Source organism: Pituophis catenifer, unplaced genomic scaffold (assembly GCF_029215685.1).
Source record: "Pituophis catenifer annectens isolate HBS135680 unplaced genomic scaffold, rPitCat1.0.hap2 SCAF_13, whole genome shotgun sequence".
Taxonomy (NCBI): domain Eukaryota; kingdom Metazoa; phylum Chordata; class Lepidosauria; order Squamata; family Colubridae; genus Pituophis; species Pituophis catenifer.
This window is the reverse complement of record NW_027256893.1, coordinates 14,953,436-14,974,844: the sequence shown is the minus strand read 5'-3', so window position 1 is coordinate 14,974,844 and position 21,409 is coordinate 14,953,436. Positions and strand designations below refer to the sequence as shown.

The window sequence follows — 21,409 nt, the reverse complement described above, 5'->3', positions numbered from 1 at the left end:
ATTGATCTGATTCCCTGAACCAGTGGTGGCATTCACTTACCTTCGCTACCAGTTTGCAAATGTGAGCGCGCTTGCGCGCACCATCTCTGCACATGCACGGAGCCTTCTACGCATGCACAGAGCATCAAAAACGGGATGCGATGACATCCGGGCAGGTGGGCGGAGCCTCCCGCAGCCACTGCTACCGGTTTGCACGAACCGGTTAGCCCGAACCGAATAGCAACACTGCCCTGAATGCATTTGTATCACAGCCGAGAACACTTGTCTTTGGAGTTTTGCATTTTCACCTATCCCCAAAAGTTTGTGTATACTACCCCCCCTCTCTCTCACACACACACACAGTTAGTATGCATGTTTTCCAATTATCAATTTTCTCAGACATTAGTTGTTTCCGGATGACGTCAACATCAATAGTTCCAAGTGGCAGGGAGGTCTGGTTATTTGACTAAATAGGAGTGCAGTGCAGTTACCACCTGAAACGCCATTCTCAGATAACTCTTAAGACACAACAATTCACAAGCTAATGATTTGTGTTGCATTTCAGGGTGGGAAGCAGAGTTTGGAAATATAAGAACGGTCTGGAAAAATAACACAGGGACTACTAACTATGTAGTGCTTTACTGAGATTATTCACATATCGTGAGGTTCTGTTTTGGAACTCTGTTATCTATTCGGGTTGATTAAATTATTCGGAGAAGAAAAAAAGCATTTCCGACTTCTTATATCGTAATAGAAGGCATGGCATGCCCATCTGGTGTCTTGATAAAAAGGCAGGAAATTTGCAGAGGGGTTGAGCAAGAGTGACGGGCTCAAGGTCACCCAATTTGGGTTTGTGCTTAAAGTAGGACTAGAACTCAGGACTTCTGGGTTCTATATTGACGTCTAAACCACTACGTTATTGTTTTATTTTTTATTTTTTTTGTATTATTGTTTTATTTGTTATTGTTTTTTTTAAAATTAATTGCATTATTTGCATTAATTGTATTATTATCCTTTTTTTTTTTTTTACCAAGCCTTTTCGGCTTCAAGCTTTTTGCAGTCCACATAGCTTTGCCAGCTATGCCAGTCGGAGTGGGTGGGGGGTGGGGGGAATAGAAATAGAAAAAGAATAACAAGAGTTGGAAGGGACCTTGGATGTTTTCTAGTCCAACCCCCTGCCCAGGCAGGAAACCCTACACCACTTCAGACAAATGGTTATTTATTTATTTATTTATTTATTTATTCATTCATTCATTCATTCATTCATTCATTCATTCATTCATTCATTCATTCATTGGATTTGTATGCCGCCCTTCTCCCGAAGGACTCAGGGCGGCTCACAACAATAAGAAACAGAGAATACAAAAGTTAAAAAAACAAATTAAAACAGAATATCATGGTTATCCAACATCTTCTTAAAAACTTCCAGCGTGTTGGAGCATTGCACAACTTCTGCAGGCAGGTGATGAGAACTGTAGTACAACAGGCCTCCTGCGTGAACAGGGGGTTGGACTAGATGACCTCCAAGGTCCCTTCCCACTCTGCAGCGGTTCGCTCGCTCTGCTTCTCCTCGATCTGAAGAATTTGCAAAAGAGAAGGAAGTCTGTTCGTCTCCTGGCCAGTAGGCGTCGCTATAACACACACAGAGAGAGAATGAGAGAGACCGCCGACGGAATGCCGCACAAGAAAAGCCGGCCGGAATGGCTGAGGGAGGGGAGGGGAGGGGGGGCGGAGCTTGGAGAAGAGGGCGGGAAGGCGGGCTCGGCGAAGTCCCCGCCCCTTTCATTCAACATGGAGCGGCCTGACTCCTCCCCCCGCCTCCCGTCATGCCCCGCGGCGGCCGGAAGCGGCGGCGGAGCGGAGGAGGAGGAGGGGGGGGGCCGCGGCGGAGCGAGCGCTGGGATCCCCACACCGGCGGCGGCAGGTGTGAGCCGTCCGGATGGCGGAGTCCGGACCGCAGCCGCCGGGCGGCGCGCCCAGCCGGCACGAGAAGAGCCTGGGGCTGCTCACCACCAAGTTCGTCTCGCTGCTGCAGGAGGCCAAGGACGGCGTGCTCGACCTGAAGCTGGTGAGCCGGTGGGGGTGGAGGGAGGGAAGGGGGAGGGGAGGGGAAGGGAAGGGCAGGACCCTAGCCTGGAGAAGCACGAGTTCCCCCCCTCCCATCTCCCCCTCTCCGGGGAGAGGCAGCCAAGGTTTGCAGGTTTGCAGGTGTGTGGACTACAAAGCCCATCCGCCTGCGCGGGGGTGGAGGGAGAGGGGAAGGGAAGAGTAGGACCCTCGCCTGGAAAAGCACAAGATTCCCCCCCCCATCACCCCCTCCCCGGGGAGAGGCAGCCAGGTTTGCAGGGGTGTGGACTACAAAGCCCATCCGCCTGTGCGAGGGAGGGAGGGAGGGGGGAAGGGAAGGGTAGGACCCTCGCCTGGAGGAGCAGAAGATCCCGCCCCCCATCTCCCCCTCCCTGGGGAGAGGCAGCCAGGTTTGCAGGTGTGTGGACTACAAAGCCCATCCGCCTGAGGGAGGGAGGGAGGGGGGAAGGGAAGGGCAGGACCCTCGCCTGGAGAAGCACAAGATCCCCCCCCTCCCATCACCCTCTCCCCGGGGAGAGGCAGCCAAGGTTTGCAGGTGTGTGGACTACAAAGCCCATCCACCTGCGCGAGGGAGGGGGGAGGAAGGGAAGGGCAGGACCCTCGCCTGGAGAAGCACAAGATCCCCCCCCTCCCATCACCCTCTCCCCGGGGAGAGGCAGCCAGGTTTGCAGGTGTGTGGACTACAAAGCCCATCCGCCTGAGGGAGGGAGGGGGGAAGGGAAGGGCAGGACCCTCGCCTGGAGAAGCACAAGATTCCCCCCCCCCACATCTCCCCCTCCCCCGGGGGAGAGGCAGCCGGCCCGCAGGTTTGCAGGTGTGTGGACTACAAAGCCCATCCTGGGGATGGAAGTGCTGGCCGCGCTCTCAATGCTTTCCCCGGCCAGGAGAGGTTTGGGCCGGGCTCTGCTGCAGCCTCCAGGGAGGAGGGCTCTGTCTCCCTTCCCCCTTTCACCCCCCCCTCCCCCCAGCCATGTGGGGCTGAAAGGGGGGTTTGCTGGTGGTCTTCTTTCCTTCCAGCAGCTCGGAGGGCGAGGACTACAACACCCATCTGTGCCCCGAGCCTGAGGAAAGAGGCTGCGAGCTAGGGTGCTTGGTTGCAAAGCCGAGCAAAGTAGCATTCTCGGCTTGCTGGGCAGCAGCATCCTTTGCCCGGCGTGTGTGGCTTTCTCGTGTGTGCACGCATGTGCGCCCCATGCACATGCTCCCTATTTGGTCACATTGACACGGCTTCTGTGTGAGCGTGACTCAGTCATTGGGGAGGGAGAAACGATAGCTCTGGTGCGGTTATGGGGTCTTCCACCCATCTCTCCCTCCGATGACCTTCCTTCCTTCCTTCCTTCCTTCCTTCCTTCCTTCCTTCCTTCCTTCCTTCCTTCCTTCCTTCTTTTTCCTTCCTTCCTTCCTTCTTTTTCCTTCCTTCCTTCCTTCTTTTTCCTTCCTTCCTTCCTTCCTTCCTTCTTTTTCCTTCCTTCCTTCCTTCTTTTTCCTTCCTTCCTTCCTTCCTTCCTTCCTTCCTTCCTTCCTTCCTTCCTTCCTTCCTTTCTTTCTTTTCTTTCCTTCCTTCCTTCCTTCCTTCCTTCTTTTTCCTTCCTTCCTTCCTTCCTTCCTTCCTTCCTTCCTTTCTTTCTTTTCTTTCCTTCCTTCCTTCCTTCCTTCCTTCCTTCCTTCCTTCCTTCCTTCCTTCCTTCCTTCTCCTTCTCCTTCTCCTTCTCCTTCTCCTTCTCCTTCTCCTTCTCCTTCTCCTTCTCCTTTCCTTTTCTCATCCAGCATCAGCAGGGCAATGAGGGGGGGGGCATCCCCTTTGGAGTGGATGCCCGTGGCATTCAGCTTTTCGTCCTTTCTTTCCCTCCCTTCTGCCAGCTGGTGGGAGCCCTTTCTTCCCCTTTTCTCCCCCACCTCCTTTCCGCCACCTGCTTGCTTGCTTGCCAAGGCACGACCTCCCCCCCCCGAATGGCGCGACGGCTGCATTTTGTGCAGGAGCGAATCCGTTTGCCCACCTTCTGCCGACTTGCAGGTAGAAGTGATTCACGGTGGGTGATGAAGAGCTGCGGTACAGTTGCAACGGCCTTGGGCTCCCGTGCAGGCTTCCTTAGGCGTGTTTAGATTTCTGCAGAAATCTTGATCCGGCTGCATTTGGGGGGTGGGGTGGGGGAAGGGAGGAAGAGCCCCAAACTTCTTGAAACTATGGACAGTTGGTAGCGAGGGACAGCAGGGTGTCTCCCCAGAAACATACATAGGAAACCTAGAGCAAACTTTCCGGGCAGGAAATTGGCTTCTTGTGCTGTGAACCACAGCTGAGGTTTAACACAGCATGTATCAGTAAATCCCCATGTGAATAATAGATGGGGAAATACGGTCTTTTCGATGCTGAAGGGCAACTCCTAGCATCCTTCCCCGTTGGCCATGTGGACTGGGTCTTGAGAGTTACCGTTCAGCAACATCTGGAGATAGCTGCAGATGTCTAGTCCTCTGTGGTTGCGACACAGAAACGGGTCGTTCTCATTTCATTTTTTCATTTTTTCATTTTATTAAATTTGTATACCGCCCTACTCCCGAAGGACTCAGGGCGGTGAACAGCCATAAAATAAAACATATAGATACAAAATTTAAAATAAAGATAAAACTAATTAAATAAATTTGGCTGAACCATTTTAAAACCCCAATAAATTAAAACCAAATTTAAAATTCCATTTAAAAAGAGGAAAAGTTTAGGTCAGGCCAGCTTGATGGAATAAGAACGTCTTAAGCGCGCGACGGAAGGTACGCAGATCCGGAATCCTCTGTATCTCCAGGGGGGAGCTCGTTCCAGATCGTAGGTGCCCCCACAGAGAAGGCTCTCCCCCTGGGGGCCGCCAGTCGACATTGTTTGGTTCTCGATTTAGGATCACAATGGAGCCTCACATTTCTATTGCTAAGTGAGACAGTTAAGCGAATTTTGCCCCGAATTTTATGACCTTTCTTGCCGCAGTTAAGTGAATCACTGCAGTTGTTCAGTTAATGACACGGTTGTTAAACGAATCTGGCTCCCCCTCCCCCCTTCTTACCTTGCTTGTAAAAGGGGATCACACGACCGTCATAAGTCATGGGACACTGCAACCGTCATAAGTATCAACCAGTTGCCAAGCATTTGAATTTTGATTTCATAACCATGGGGTTGCTCCAATCATTTTCATTTCATTTCATTTTATTAAATTTGTATACCGCCCTACTCCCGAAGGACTCAGGGCGGTGAACAGCCATAAAATAAAACATATAGATACAAAATTTAAAATAGAGATAAAACAAATTAAACAAATTTGGCTGAACCATTTTAAAACCCCAACACATCAATGAGTAGATGTGTGAAAAATGCTCGTAAGTCACTTTTTTTCAGTGCCGTCGTAACTTCAAACAGTCCAGCTGTTGTAAGTCGAGGACTATCTGTGTATATTCCAAAAGGAAGCGGTGATGGGAAGTGTTGCTACAGCATTTATAAATATCATAGAAGTAAGCTCATCTGCATTCAGGCAAATCCAAAGAGTAGGAATGTTACTTCTTCTGCAGCGAAAACAATTCTTTGGCATCATAAAAAAATTTATAAATCCTATACATGTGTGTGTATGTCTGTGGGTCATTCTTGTTCAACGAATTGAAAAATGTGCTTTGAACATGCAGGATGGTACTTTCATCTAATGCAGTGTTTCTCAACTTTGGTAGCTTGAAGATGGGTGGACTTCAACTCCCAGAATCCCCCAGCCAGCAGCGCTGGCTGGGGGATTCTGGGAGTTGAAGTCCACCCATCTTCAAGCTTCCAAGGTTGAGAAACACTGATCTAATGTATTGCAGGAAAATAAAAACTGGCTCAAAATTCACTGCCACAGCACTGCCATTTCAGTATTTATCTATATACATAGCCACGATGAAAGAGAAACGATTTAACCATGTCGAGTAATGAAAATAAATTTGCAGTAGCATGCAGGAAACAAATTAAAAGCAGAGTGGTGCGGTGGCCTACAGGTGGAGCTCTCCCCTCACAGTCAGGACGCTGTGAGTTCGATCCTTGGTAGAGGCAGATCTCTCTCTCTCTCTCTCTCTCTCTCTCTGGGCACAATGAGAATATATCTGCCGAACAAAACTCCGCACTGGCGATAAGAAGGGCATCCGGCCATTAAACGCTCTGCTAGCTCCATTCAGTTGCCCAGACTCCACCTCGCAAGGGATTATGGGGTCGCTAAATGATGATGCAGGAAAAAAAATTAAAATGGAAGGCCCCAGAAACAAGAATGTGAGCCATTCTTGATTAGCAACCATGGCTGATGAATTGACAAAGCATGAAGCGCATTCGCCTAATCTGAACAACAGTTAATTTTTGCATAAGGTGCTCCGTTTTATGGTTGTTGCAGCTGCTTTGTACAGTGTTAGATTTGGTGATGGGTTTGACGGTTTCACACCACAATAATCATTCCTGAAACAGATCGGCTCTTTTCAGTCTTAAAATAGACAGTCCTGAGCAATGGAGAATAGAGTCCTCGAGAAAGTTGACTCAGCCTTCCATCCTTTCTAAGGTAGGTAAATTGAGGACCCAGATTGTGGGGGCAATAAGCTGACTTTGTATAAATATACAAAAGGATGAAGGCTATTGCTTAACGCATTGTACGCCGCCCTGAGTCTCCGGAGAAGGGCGGCATATAAATCAATTTAAAAATAATAATAATAATAAAAAAGAAAAAGTTCACAAACAAGGTGTGATGTAATGAACACAGCTTTTGTGTTGTGATGGTCCAGGTATATATTTTTTTAACACTATGGTGCCTATGAACTCACCTCTTTTTTTGTTTGTTTGCCTTTGCAGGCAGCCGATACTCTCGCCGTGCGGCAAAAGAGACGTATTTATGATATTACAAATGTCCTTGAGGGCATTGGGCTAATCGAGAAGAAATCGAAGAACAGTATTCAGTGGAAGTGAGTAGGGGGAGACAGAAGCCCTGACACCAACTTCCATTGGAGGGGGCTGCAATTGCATCTACTGTTAGCCAGTCATACGTGTGAATCAGAGGCAGAACAATTTCTCTGAGCAGCTGTGGAGTGTCGGTGAAGTTTCTCAGTTCTCAGTCATCCAAGCCATGGTTGTCTCAGAGGTGCTTTCTCAAAAGGCAACTGGGCTTTTCTTTGTTTTTGTTTGAAGACGTTTCGCTTCTCACCCAAGAAGCTTTTTTCAGTTCTGACTGACTGACTGACTGAATTGAGTCAGAACTGAAGGAGCTTCCTGGATGAGAAGTGAAACGTCTTCAAATAAAAACAAAGAAAAGCCAGGTTGCCTTTTGGGGAAAAAAAAAAAAAACACCTTTGAGACAGCTGGGATGCGTGTGTGTCTCAATGTTTCCCTGAAGCTAGCTTTGGAAGAACTTTTATCAGTAGCAAGACCTCTCCTGATAATAAGCCCAATTGGGCTTTTGAGTGCATGCGCTAAAATAAGCCCCCCCCTTTGAAAATAAGCCCTCCTCCAAAAATATTTAACTGCATGCACAGCCGGTTCCCGCCATTTCCTCTGGTTAGAGGAGACAGAGCTGGAAATCAGGCAAGACGGCAAGAGGAGCCCCGTCTTGCTCCATGCGCCACAAAATAATAAGACCTCCCCGAAAATAAGGCCAAGCACTTATTTTGGGGTTCCCGAATATAAAATATAAAACAAGGTCTTATTTTCAGGGAAACATGATGTATGTGTGTGTATAATATAAATATAATTTATTATATTTATTATATTTTTACATATATTTTACATATAATTATATTTATACATATAATTATATGTAAATATAAATATAATTTATATTTGCTGATAAAGAAATAAAGGGAGACTAGTATAGATCTATTTCAAGCTATTTAGCTCTCATCAGCTAGCCATACCCTTACTCAGATTTGAACTTGGGCTGCCTGCATATTAGGCAGTTGTATTAACCTCTGAGCCACAAGTTATCCTCCCTCTATCAGCTTGAGCCTCCCTCTATCAGCTGAGCCACAAGTTATCCTCCCTCTATCAGCTTGAGCCAGGGGAGAGATTAAGTGTTTTTCTGTCGAAGCACCTGGTCTACCCCAATATGGAAGGGAGCATATTGCTTCCCTTTCGCCTGGTATAAAATGGTCTGTCGTGAATGCAATTGCTTGAGGGCTCCTGGATTGGAGCTGAAAGGTGAAAGGGAAGCAGTATGCTCCCTTCCATATTGGTGTAGATCAGGTGCTATTTAGCGCTCATCAGCTAGCCAGACCCTTACTCGAATTCAAATATATATATATGTGTGTGTGTGTGTGTGTGTGTGTGTGTGTGTGTGTGTGTTTCTCAGGTTTTCGCGGGTGTTTGTATGTAGGTCTTTGGTTATTCGGGTCTTCTCCCACGTAAAATTGGAGGTGTCTTGGCGACGTTTCGACGAAGTCTCATTCGTCATCTTCAGGCTGGTGTTCTCGGCTTCGCGCTCCTGGAAGCACGAAGCCGAGAACACCAGCCTGAAGATGACGAATGAGACTTCGTCGAAACGTCGCCAAGATACCTTCAATTTTACGCGGGAGAAAACCCGAATAACCAAAGACCTACATATATATATATAGAGAGAGAGAGAGAGAGAGAGAGAAAGAGAGAGAGAGAGAGAGAGAGAGAAAGAGAGAGAGAGAGAGAGAGAGAGAGAGAGAGAGAGAGAGAGAGAGAGAGAGATTTTTTAATGGAGTGGTAAAGAGGAAGTTCAGTCCTATTGCTTTGATCAGATAATTGATCTTCTAGGGTTGAAAACTTTTGAGACTTTTACTAGGGGGTTTCCCCACCCACCCCGGGAAAATATGAGGCAGAGAAGAACTTTGAAAAGGGTCTTTTGAGTTCTCTCATGGGTGCATTAAATGTGTCACTGAATCCTCTTTGGAAAAGATAGAAACTAAAACAGGAAACCTGGAAGGCTTTTCTTCAGCAGGCAGTGTGTGTGATTAAAATGGCCATTGTTATCGGATTCTTAATACGCTGTGGAAAAGGCCGACGCCTTGACTTCTCTTGTTTCCCGTTCTTGACAGAGGCGTGGGGCCTGGCTGTAATACTCGAGAAATTGCCCACAAGTTGATTGAGTTGAAAGCAGAGATTGAGGACCTGGAGCATCGGGAACGAGAACTGGAACAGCAAAAGATGTGGGTGCAGCAGAGTATCAGAAATGTCACCGATGATGTACAGAACAAAGAATATCCTTGGAGTCTAGTCTGGTTCTTCCTGCTTTTGGGTTTCTTTGATGCTAAAACGCAGGTCCTTTCTGATGATTCTGCTTTGGCCTAACTTTACCTGGATATTTGGGACGGCAGGGCCCAGAATTCAGTCGTGTTGGCTGGGAATTCTGGAATTTGTAGTCTCAGTGTGAGAGCATCTCTCATCCTTATATCATTGATGATGTCAATTTCTATAGAGCTAGTTTTTTTATGCAAGCTATTTTCTGTTAGAAATGTTTCTAGGCAGGTAACCTAATTTGCACACGATAAGAGCAAAATAGCTAACATCAAATTAGAAAAGGCTCTTCTATTCCACTGCCCTAATAGCGTGAAATAAATAATGTTCCTTGTGTTTCAAATGAGTATCCTTTCTCTTATCCTTGCTTTTGATTTTGCCCTAGTTCTTCCTTAGATATTTTTCCTGTGTTGGTGGCCCATTTGTTGGGCTCCAATTGTCCAGGATTGGTGGTGGTGGGAGGGTAGGACAAAAGGAGGATTAATTTTCAACAGGATTGAGGCTTGTTAGGGTGTATGTTACATTTATTGTGCGTATCTATCTTGGAATGGCAGAAAACTGCTGATTTTCAACAATCCAGGTTTTGAGAGTTCAATCCTAGGCAGCGAACGATGGTTATCAAGGCACAGAGAGTAAATTTTTGCTGCGAACTTGACATAGGCCACTGGAAGGGCATCCGGACGGTAAATGCTCAGCTCCATTCAGTCGCCCTGATTCCACCCCGATAAAAAGGGATTACGAGGCCGTAAAAAGAAAAAAAAATACTATTGGGGTGAAGGGGCGAATGATCTTGCTGAGTTTCAGAGGCAGCTGGTTTTTCCCTTAACTTCAGGAACATTAGCGTATGTGACAGATGAGGATCTTTGCAAGTGCTTCCCAGGTAAGGATGGCGTGTCCCTGCCTAACATAATTCCACCTTTGCAACATCTTCATAAGAAGTTGGTCCTTCCTTGGATCAACTTATCTTTGATTTGCGTTCTGGGTAGAATTGGGAGTGTGGGAGATGGGAAGAAACTTCCTGGCAATTAGGGACTGAAAACATGGTGCCCAGCTGGCGCTGGGAAAAGGAAGAACTGAGGAATGCGTAATCTTGGGTTGCTCTCATCTTAGCTCTGTTTCCTGAATTGCAGCGTTTTGATTTCTCGTTACAGGCGACACACTACTGGCCATCCGAGCTCCATCAGGAACCCAGCTGGAAGTTCCCGTCCCTGAGGTGAGTGTAGATGTTTGGAGATGCTAGCAGAGAGCTCTCTTCAAGCCAGTATGCAGCAGCTTCGATGATTGAGGGCCTTTTTACAGCCAAACATATTTGACAGGTTACAAGTGTAAAATAAAGAAGGGGAAAGCTCTCTGCAAAAAGTTACCAATCAAATGCCAATAAAACAATGTGATGACACCAGGTGATGTTGTTGCACCAATACCGTCATCATATATATACTGTTCATATATATGATGGCGAGCCAATGTCGTCTTGCTGTGCCCAGGGGTAGGGCGTTCTCTGTGGGTGCTCCCACCCTCTGGAATGAATTACCTACCGAGCTCTGGACGGCTCCTGATCTCCATTCCTTCCATTGGGACCTGAAGACTTGGCTGTTCAAACAAATAGGCTGACTCTGATTCCGGGTTTTATTATTTACTATTAATTAGTTATTTGGTTTAAAATGGGATTTTATTGTACTTGTTTCTTAACTTGTGTTCGCTGCCCTGAGTCCTTCAGGAGAATGGCGGCATATAAATACATGTAATAAATAAATAAATATACTTGCGTCTCTGCAACCTCTCTCTTTCTTTCTCTCTAGGGCTTAAACGGCCAGAGGAAATACCAGATCCACTTGAAGAGTAGCAACGATTCCATTGATGTTCTTCTAGTCAACAAAGATGCCTGGAGCTCTCCTCCAGTGGTGCTTCCTGTCCCTCCCCCCGAAGACCTCATTCAGTGCCAGCCAATCACACCCTCTAAGAAGCCATCCCTTGCCCCGTCCCAGGAGGCCTCTCTTCCCAGTGGTGCCCACCCTCCTGCATCTGTACCCAGCAGCACGCAAGACCACAGGTGCTCTGTGCCCAAATCGACAGGTGAGCTGTAAAGTGAAAAGAGCCGAGGTGGTGCAGTGGTTAGAGTACAGCACTGCAGCACTGCTACTTCAGCTGACTACTAGCTACAGTTTGGCAGTTCAAATCTCACCAGCTCAAGGTTGACTCATTCCGAAGAGCTGGAATGAGGTCGGCTAACCCTTTCAGAGAGATTTAGAATAGAATAGAATAACAGAGTTTTGGAAGGGACCTTGGAGGTCTTCTAGTCCAACCCCCTGCTTAGGCAGGAAACCCTACACCACTTCAGACAAATGGTGATCCAACATCATCTTTAAAACTTCCAGTGTTGGAGCATTCACAGCTTCTGGAGGCAAGTCGTTCCACTGATTAATTGTTCTCACTGTCAAGAAATTTCTCCTTAGTTCTAGGTTGCTTCTCTCCATGCTTAGTTTCCACCCATTGCTTCTTGTCTTGTTTTCAGGTGCTTTGGAGAATAGCTTGACTCCCTCTTCTTTGTGGCAGCCCCTGAGATATTGGAAGGCTGCTATCATGTCTCCCCTGGTCCTTCTTTTCATTAAACTAGACATACCCAGTTCCTGCAACCGTTCTTCATACGGTTTAGCCTCCAGTCCCCTAATCATTTTCATGGAGAAGGAAGAGAATTCTGCTCTAAAAATAAAAACACTCCTTTTGAAAATTGGGAATGTGGATGAGAGGGGAGCCTGTTTAACAGCCCTGCTCGGACTATTCCTTTCACTAAAACTGCCCTTTGGCAAGAGAGCCAAACGAGTATCGATATGGCCTTTGGGCAGCCATAGAGTAATGGCAGATTGTCAACTTTGGGTTTCTTTACAGGAGAGGAAAAAATGCAAAGGAGCAACTAAGATGATTAAGGGCATGGAGAGAAAAGCATGAAGAATGGTTGGGTATGTCTAGTCTAGAGAAAAGGACTAGGGGTGACATGATAGCAGTATTCCAGTATTTGAGGGGCTGCCACAAAGAAGGGGGGTGGGGTGTCAGCTTATTTTCCAAACCACCAGACAGCAGCAAGACAAGAAATAATGGAAGGAAACTAACCAAGGAGAGAAGCAACCTGGAGTAAAGGAGAAACTTCCTAACAGTGAGGACAATTAACCAGTGGAACAGCTTGTCACCAGAAGTTGTGGGTGAGGTTTTTAAGAAGACACTGGACAGTCACCTGTCTGAAATGGTATAGGGCCATGATGGCGAGCCTATGGCACACGTGCCGGAAGTGGCACACAGAGCCATCTCTCCAGGCAAGCCAGCCGTCGCCTGCTGCTCTTCCGGGTTCCAGCGTGCACACGCGCGCCGGCCAGCTGGTCTTGGCGTATGTGGGAGCGCTGGAACCGGAAGAGCAGTTCCCCAGGGTGCATGCGCACGCTGGGAAGCTGACCTTCCGGTTTCCAGTGAACTCATGCGTGCTGGCCAACTGGTCTTCGCGCGCGCATGCGCACCAGAAACCAGAAGATCAGATGACCGGCGTGCATGCGCACACGGGAAACAGGAAGCTCAGCTTTCCAGCATGAGCATATGCGCCGGGGAACTGCTCTTCCGGTTTCCGGTGCTCCCTTGCACATGCGCATGCTCCCATTTCAGCACTCGGTGCCCAAAAGTTCGCCAACGCTGGTATAGGGTCTCCTACTTGAGCTGGGGGTTGGACTAGAAGACCTCCAAGGTCCCTTCCACCTCTGTTCTGAAGTACTTTTCCTGATGGTTGCTATGAGAGCGCCAGCTGTTTTTCCCCAGCTCTGTGGAATTCATCCTGCACAACGGGTCATTGAGTAGCATGCAAGTTTAAATAATAGTTTCTCTTTTTGTCATCCTCTTCCCATTGCAGAGACGGGCACCTCGACAGCAGAATCAAAAAGCAGTGAGGAGTTGGACTCGCTTACCCCTTCGACTGTACCGGCCAGCCCACCGGCTGGGCTTGACACGCAGCCCCTCCAATCCTCTGCCTTGCTGGACAGCAGCTCTGTCCTACCCAGTTCCTTTACCTCTTTTGAACCAATCAAGTCCTTCCCCACAGAAAGTAAGTGCGCTGGGTTTTCCAGCTGTCGGGCGGGCGGTTATGATGGATCAAAACAGTACAGAACCTCTGGCTGAGTTTGTTTGGCTCTGACCCCATGCATTGTGCTTCGATGTGGGGGCTGTTTTCAGTTCCAAAGTGATTGGGTGTGTTTGACAGTCTCTACTGGCTCCTTTTCTCAGGCATTCTGCTAAAATGAAGCAGAGATAGAGCAAGTGATCAATAACCAGGAGAAATGAGCTGTCTAGATACAGCGTTTCTCAGCCAGGACAACTCTTTAAGCTCCCCAAATTCCCCAGCCAGCATGAATTCTGGTACTTGGAAGTCCACACAGCTTAAAGTTGTCCTGGCTGGGAAAAATCACTGGCGTAGACCAGGGGTCTCCAACCTTGGCAACTTTACGACTTGTGGACTTCAACTCCCAGAATTCCCCAGCCAGCATGAATTCTGGGAGTTGAAGTCCACAAGTCGTAAAGTTGCCAAGGTTGGAGACCCCTGGTGTAAACAATGGAAATCTTCGAGTGACATAAAAACAAGACCTCTTGGCAGACTGCGGTTTCTGGAATTGTCTCTTGGCCTTTTCCCTACCTGGGCTCCTGAATAGGTCGGAATGACTGCTTCCAGAATTCGTCTCTCTATTCATATGGGGAACGGCAGCCCCAAACATCTGAAGGACTTCGGGTTGGAAACAGAGCTGGCCTGTGCCACAATAATTGCCATTGGTCTTTAAGATGTGCAACGTTTGTTCTTTTTTTTTTTTTTTTTTTCCAGTCCTGGAATTGCCCAAAGAGCTTTCAGAAATGTTTGAGCCAACCAGAGGTGCGTTGCTAGTGTCCCTGTAGCAAACCTTGTTCGTGCTTTTGCCTTTTTTTTTCTTTCGGAAGTTGCAGAAAAGTCAGGTGTCAGGCTTTCGATGCTATCTCAAAATAAATGAACTTCCAAACTGCCCATCTTTAAGGAAATTTTCTCTTTATTCGAGTACCGCAACCGGATCCTGGCTCTTTCGCGGTCAATACTGACCTTTGCCCCCCAATCCCTCCCTTTCCGATCCCCAATTCTCTGCTTCTCATTGGCTATCTTCCAAGTCACTCTCCTGATTCCTTTTCCCGTCAGTTCACAGGAATGTTTCCCCCCCCCTCCTCATCTCCAAGGAGACCGAAACTTCAAAGGGATTTAGCAGGCAAAAGTTCAGGCTTCATCCTCCCTTTTCTATGTCAGCGCTGAGACGCTGACATCAGGCTATTTTAAAGCAGATGTGAATTGGGCCTTCTGTTGGGCCCTTGTAGAATAAGCAACAGAAGGAAGCACTTTCTCTCGGCTTAGGTCTCCTGTGCTGGTTGTAAGAAGGACTCTTTATATGCTGAAAGATTAAAACATTTAAACCTGTTACCGAAGGGTTATTTCAAGGAGATTTCATTTGGTTTTTTTTAATTTTATTTTTATTTTATTTTGAATTTGTATACCGCCCTTCTCCCTGAGGACTCAGGGCGGTGAACAGCCAAGTAAAAACATCAAGTACAAATATTAAAATACAATTAAAAATATATATATATAAATTTGGCCCCATTAATTAAAAACAATAAACAAAACACTTAAAAACACTTAAAAACACTGGTTACCTGCGTAGACCAAATCCATCCCTGGGGAAAGAAGCAGCAGCTGCTAAAAATGCATTGTTTTGATGTTGCTCGTGCAGGAGCCTGCAGAATCTGCCCAATTACTCATACGTAGTCAAGAGAGGAGCGAATTGAGACATTGAGACAGAAAAAACTGGGCTGAAACAATGACCCATCAAATTTGGGGCAACGGGATATTTTGCACACGCGTAAACTTCTGGCGCATTCTTTTTCTTCTTCTTTTTCTTCTTCTTCTTCCCACAGAGTGCGTGAATTCCGAGTTGCTTGAAGAGCTGATGTCATCGGAAGGTAGGACTGCATTTCTTCAACTCCCACTTCAACTTCGGAGTGGAGGCCACGTCGGATAGCAGAGAAGACTAGGGAACGCAGCTGTAAAAAAATCTGCATTGTTTTAGTTGAGCGTGGCTGGCTGGCTGGCTGGGGAATTCTGGGAAATTGTCGTCTTTAAAAGTTGCTGAGGTTGAGAAAGATTGGGCTAAAAGGCCGTGATGGTGAACCTATGGCACGTATGCCAGAGGTGGCATGCAGAGCCTTCTGTGGGCATGTGCACCGTCGCCAGCTGCTCTTCTGATTTCCGATGTGCGCCAGCCAGCTGATCTTCGTGTGTGTCGGCCTCCTGGTCTTCAAGTTTCCGGCACTCCGGCACCCACAAAGAGCAGCTGGCCGGCATGCATGTGTGCACCAGAAACCAGAATACTGGGTGGCCGGCACGTGCATGCCCACTGGCCAGCTCTAGTGTTCTAGTTTGGGCACTCGGTGCCGAAAAGATTTGTCATCACTGGGCTAAGGGGTGGGTGGAATTGCTGAGTCAGAAGAGGCACCAGCTTCCTAAAAATCTCCTTTTCTCTCTCCGGGCAGTGTTTGCTCCTTTACTCCGCCTCTCCCCGCCTCCTGGAGACCACGACTACATCTACAACTTGGATGAGAGCGAAGGCGTGTGCGACCTTTTCGACGTCCCGATTCTCAACCTCTGACTTGGACTGGCTTGGATGCATGGATGGACGGACTTTGGGATATGGAGTCTTCTTTTTTTTTTTTTTTCCTTCTTTTTTTTTTTTAAGAAAGAAAACCTGTCTCGAGGGAATGTGGGGGAAACCCCCCAAACTCTTCATTTTGGATTTTTTTTTTTTGTCTGCTAGTGCTTGAGTGAAACACAGAGCTGCTCTGGTCTAGACCGAAAACTCAAGGAGGATGAGACTCTCGATTCCAGCTTTTTTTTTTTTCCTTTCTTTCTTCTTCTTCTTCTTCCCTGGCTTATCTTAGTCCACTCCTTGTCCTTTCATGGATCCTGGGTGAGCCTCCTTCCCAGGCACCTGCTGTTGAACCTTGCCGAGCAGCAAAAGCGCTTCCTTGAGTCCTGTCCCTACCTCCACCTAGCCTGTTTTGGCATCCCTGCACTGCTGGGGGCACTTTGCATCTCCCCCTCTCTTCCTTCTTCCTTTCTGGTTACCAGCAGAACAGCTGAACCGTAGCCTGGTGGGTTATGGGAAAATCCACCCCTGGCCTCCCTTTTGGCTCGTCCGTAAGAATTCAAACGAGACGGGGCCTTTCTCTCTTTAGCAATCGTCTGTTTTTGGCATGATGGAATGAATGCAGGCGTCTCAGCCGCTCCCCGGATCGGTTTTTTTTTTTTTTAATATGCTTAAAAGTGGCGTTTTAAGTAACCCTCCTGGTCCATCTGATTAACATCAAAGCACGAAGCCCCTTTCCCTTGTAGGCTGCGTAGACTTCAATTGTGTGTGTGCGTGTGTGTTTTTAAGGTGCCAGTTTTGCACAGTCACTTTTCCTCCAAAGAGTCAGAACTGAGAAACGATTTGTTAAAAAAAAAAAAAAAGAGGGGGGGTGCGAAACAAGTTGGGGCTTCAAGCAGGTGGGACCTGCCTGTCGTCAACACAAAGCCTATTTTTGCACACCCGTCCCTCTCTACCCCCCCATGTCTCCGTCGGGAGCCTCCGCTGGAGGAGATTTAGTCACACCTAGTGAAGTGAGTCTCAATAGCGTGTCCTCCTTCCATAGCTGCTAGAATAGGGCTTTTTGGGATGCGCTGGGGGCTGCTGTTTCCCTTCGCGGATTTGCTAGCTGTAGTACGTTGCCGGGCCTGTTGACGCAGTCCGACTTCTCTTTGGAACTTAACCATGGCGTGCCCTTTTCTGCATTCTCTCCAATACGCACCATCGGCCTCTCCATTGGGGGTGGGTGGGGGTGGGTGTCCTCTCCGGATCCTCGGGACGTGGATGGAAGGAGCCCTCGCTTTCCCCATCCTCCCCCTCTGCACTTCCGAACCTCCTCCCCTCTTGAAAGCCATATCCTTTTCACCGCCCGTTGGCCTCCGGGTTACGCTGCTTGTGCAAACCCTGAACGTCATTTCCCGGATTCCTAGGCTGTCGCAGGTGCCAAAGGCCCCCTTCCTGCAGTGGGGCTGGTAAAGTGGGAAGGGTTTCGATCCGAAGGGGGGAAAAGCCCTCTCCCACATCCCAGCCCATGAACGGCCTGGCTGAAAAAAATCTCTTTTTGATGGGACTGAATGAAGAAATGTGCTGCTTAGAATTGTGGAAGGGTTCACGTGAGCGGGCGGGCCTGATCCTGATCTCCCCTCCCCTTCCGTCCCCCCTGTAATCAGGGAACGTTTCTATTGTCGTTAGGGAGACCTAGGCAAAGCTGGGTGGCCCTCTACCTCGACCTTGTCCACTATAAGATGGGTGGACTTCAGCTTCCAGAATTCCCGAGGCTAGCCATAGCGGCTGGAGAATTCTGGGAGTTGAAGTCCACCCGTTTGAAAGCTCCCAGGCTTGAAAACACCTGGGCGAAAGGATCCACAAAAGCGACTTCTGCGTTTTTCTGGATAGGAAATAGATGTAGATCAGAGGTCTTCAAACTTGGCAGACTTTAAGACTTGTGGTCGCTGGCTGGAAAATTCTGGGAGTTGACGTCCACAAGTCTTAAAAGCTGCCAAGTTTGAAGGCCTCGGATCTAGAGATTTTCACCTCCCCGGCCTAGGAGCAGGCAGGTGACTGTCTCAAAAAAAAAGCCCCTCTGGAGCCCCGTTTGCCTCTCTTGAAAGGACACAGTCCCACCTCCAGGGTTTCTGAGCTCTTCTTCCAGCTCTTGTGTGGCTGTCTCCGGCGAGCCACGGGACTTCTCTTGCCTGCCTCCATTGCATCCCCTCCCTGCCTGTCGTACGTGGTTTGGGCCTGCTCTTCAGCAACCAAACCTTCGTTTCTCTTTGCCGTCACCTTCTTGGCGCCCCGACCCCCCCTTAGGTGACATTCCCCCAAAGGATGCATACACAGAGGAAATGTTTGGGGGAGGGGAAGGGAGAGAAATGAGTTTTGATTCATAGAAAAAAAAAAGATTATTTTTATACTTTTTTGCAGCAGAAGACACTTGCCTGTAATATTTGTACAGTTTTTTTTTTTTCCTGAGTGAATAAACAAACTTTCCAAAGCTTTCTGCCTATCGTGTTGTCAAAAGAGGGCATTTCATACCTTCCAGTTCAGCGGTTCGAATCCCTAGTGCCGCCTAACGGGGTGAGCTCCCGTGACTTGTCCCAGCTTCTGCCAACCTAGCAGTTCGAAAGCATGTAAAAAAAAATGCAAGTAGAAAAATAGGGACCACCTTTGGTGGGAAGGTAACAGCGTTCTGTGCGCCTTTGGTATTTAGTCATGCTGGCCATATGACCACGGAGACGTCTTCGGACAGCGCTGGCTCTTCGGCTTTGAAACAGAGATGAGCACCGTCCCCTAGAGTCGGGAACGACTAAGCACAGATGTGCGAAGGGAACCTTTAACTTTTTATGGTACATCTGCCATCTTGTGATGCCAAGGGTTTAGGCTACAAAATGTCCTGAGTGCAGATCGTTTTTAAGATTTGGCATCTGACTGCCAGGGTCTTCTTTTCTTTGGGTCCCAGGTGTGTTTATTATTAGTACTTAAGAATGAAAGGCAGGAGTGGAATGTACGGTCCCATATAAGGACCGTATAAAGATGAAAGAATTGCCACCTGCTTGGATTGAAATAACTACACAAGCCCCCCCCCCCTTTTTAATTTGATTTATATGCCGCCCTTCTCCAGACTCAGGGCGGCTTACAATGTGCTAAGCAATAGCCTTCATACTTTTGTATATTTTATACAAAGTCAGCTTATTGCCCCCACAACTGGGTCCTCAATTTACCTACCTTAGAAAGGATGGAAGGCTGAGTCAACCTTGAGCCTTGGCGAGATTCGAACCTGCAGTAATTGCAGGCAGCTGGTCTTAATAACGGTGCTTTAGATCACTGTACTACCAAGGCTCTTAGGATTCCAGAATTGATCTACTGAACATAGCACTAGATCTGGGGTCCAATTTGGTGTAGGATCAACAGTAAATCAGCAACTTCTAGAAAACACAAATTTTCTTTTACTACAGTTATTGTCCCTGAGTGATGGAGAAAAGAGTTATTGCATCCAGAATACATCAAGTGGGGGAGACCAACAGGATAAATACCCCTGCCCCAATAATGGTTTATTTGGGGGAGGGTATTTTTTTTGGGTGTCATCGTCTTTCCCACTTGACTTGTTCTGGATGTAAGACTGTTGTAGGTCCATCACTATGGGACAATATTAACACTGTCATGGGACAGTGGAGCCTCTCCTGAAGTGGAAATTCCAGAACTGGTTTTCATCAGCTGGGTGAGGCTTAGCATCAGGCAAGGACCACCAGAGCGCCATCATGGGAAAACGAAAGGGCTCCAGTATGGGACTAGGAAGACTGGAGAACCTCAGAGGATTGTGGCAAGAAGAGGAGTTGTTCTTTGTAAGGCATCTGAAGCCCTGCAAAGAGACCATGAATGCAGTCGGTGGAAGGTCTGTGACTGGCACTCAGCAAGCCAGCTGCTCCTGTTGTTCCTCTGCCAGCCGGAAGCCACATCTGTTGGCCAGTCTAAATAGTTGCCAGGGGTGGTTGCTCGGGCCCCGTCTTCTGACAAAAGGGCCAAGAGTTGGGCTGCCCTAAGGAAACGATGGGCATCGAAGGATAATTCCAGGAAGGAGCAGAATGGAGGGTTTGGGGGGAAAGGAGAAGAAGGGGAGCTAGCCTGCACAAGAGGCCTCAGCTCTTTTGAGGCAGCTGGAGAAGCAGCCGTGGGTTTGTTTGCTGGACCAACCTTCCTTGGACAGTTCACATAACCTGCTGGAAAAAAAGCCCAAGATTGGGGAATCATTGGCAGGACTAAAGCCCAGAAGTTTCATTTTCATTTCGTTAAAATTTCATTTTAATGTATGCCGATTAGCGTACATTCAAAGTGACAATAAAGTTATTCTACTCCTGTTCTATTCTGCTCTATTTTTTTCTTTTCTATTCTCTATTCTATTCTATTCTATTCTATTCTATTCCATCCTATCCTTTATTCTATTCTATTCTTCTATCGTATCCTATTCTCTATTCTATTCTATTATTCTATCCTGTCCTATCCTATCCTATCCTTTCTTTATTCTATTCTATCCTATCCTTTATTCTATTCTATTATTCTATTCCTATTCTACTCTACTCTACTCTTACCCTATGCTATCCTATCCTATTCTATCCTTTCTTTATTCTATTCTATTCTATTCTATTCTATTCTATTCTATTCTATTCTATTCTATTCTATTCTATTCTACTATTCTATCGTATCCTATTCTCTATTCTATTCTATTCTATTCTATTATTCTATCCTATCCTATCTTCTATTCTATTCTATTCTATTCTATTCTATTCTATTCTATTCTATTCTATTCTATTCTACTATTCTATCGTATCCTATTCTCTATTCTATTCTATTCTATTCTATTCTATTCTATTCTATTCTATTCTATTCTATTCTATTCTATTATTCTATCCTATCCTATCCTATCTTCTATTCTATTCTATTCTATTCTATTCTATTCTATTCTATTCTATTCTATTCTATTCTATTCTATTCTATCCTTTCTCCTATTCTATTCTATTCTATTCTATTCTATTCTATTCTATTCTATTCTATTCTATTCTATTCTATCCTATCCTTTCTCCTATTCTATTCTATTCTATTCTATTCTATTCTATTCTATTCTATCCTTTCTCCTATTCTATTCTATTCTATTCTATTCTATTCTATTCTATTCTATTCTATTCTATTCTATTCTATTCTATTCTATTCTATTCTATTCTATTCCTATTCCTATTCCTATTCCATTATTTCCTCTCCTATTCCCTTCTCTCTTATTCCTACCTACCCCCATTCCTAATCCATCCCATCGCATCGCGGCGGGGTCTCCATCCCTCTTTCGGAACCACGCCGGCAGCCCCGGGGCAGCTTCCTCCTCCGGCAAAGGACTCGGCGCCTCTGGCACAACCGGCCCGGGCCCAGCATCGCTCGGAGCCGGAGCGGGCGAGGAAGA

The 21,409-nt window shown here is 47.0% G+C and overlaps 1 protein-coding gene across 1 annotated transcript; it reads left to right on the top strand.

Moving 5' to 3' along the window:
- The first annotated feature begins 1,891 nt into the window (after nucleotides 1-1,891).
- E2F4 (E2F transcription factor 4) lies at nucleotides 1,892-18,452 on the top strand. The gene is made up of 9 exons (XM_070952959.1): nucleotides 1,892-2,047; nucleotides 6,899-7,008; nucleotides 9,100-9,263; nucleotides 10,137-10,178; nucleotides 10,450-10,511; nucleotides 11,098-11,371; nucleotides 13,188-13,379; nucleotides 15,257-15,301; nucleotides 15,872-18,452. The coding sequence occupies exons 1-9, from the start codon at nucleotides 1,919-1,921 to the stop codon at nucleotides 15,985-15,987; spliced, it is 1,134 nt and encodes a 377-aa protein (XP_070809060.1). The 5' UTR covers nucleotides 1,892-1,918; the 3' UTR covers nucleotides 15,988-18,452.
- The last annotated feature ends 2,957 nt before the right edge of the window (nucleotides 18,453-21,409 follow it).

What these genes read in the sequence shown, in the direction of transcription:
- E2F4 (XM_070952959.1), top strand. Translation starts at nt 1,919, where the DNA reads ATGGCGGAGTCCGGACCGCAGCCGCCGGGCGGCGCGCCCAGCCGGCAC. An exon ending in TGGAAGTTCCCGTCCCTGAG is followed by an intron (nt 10,512 to 11,097) that starts GTGAGTGTAGAT and finishes CTTTCTCTCTAG; the next exon opens with GGCTTAAACGGCCAGAGGAA. An exon ending in AGAGCTGATGTCATCGGAAG is followed by an intron (nt 15,302 to 15,871) that starts GTAGGACTGCAT and finishes CTCTCCGGGCAG; the next exon opens with TGTTTGCTCCTTTACTCCGC.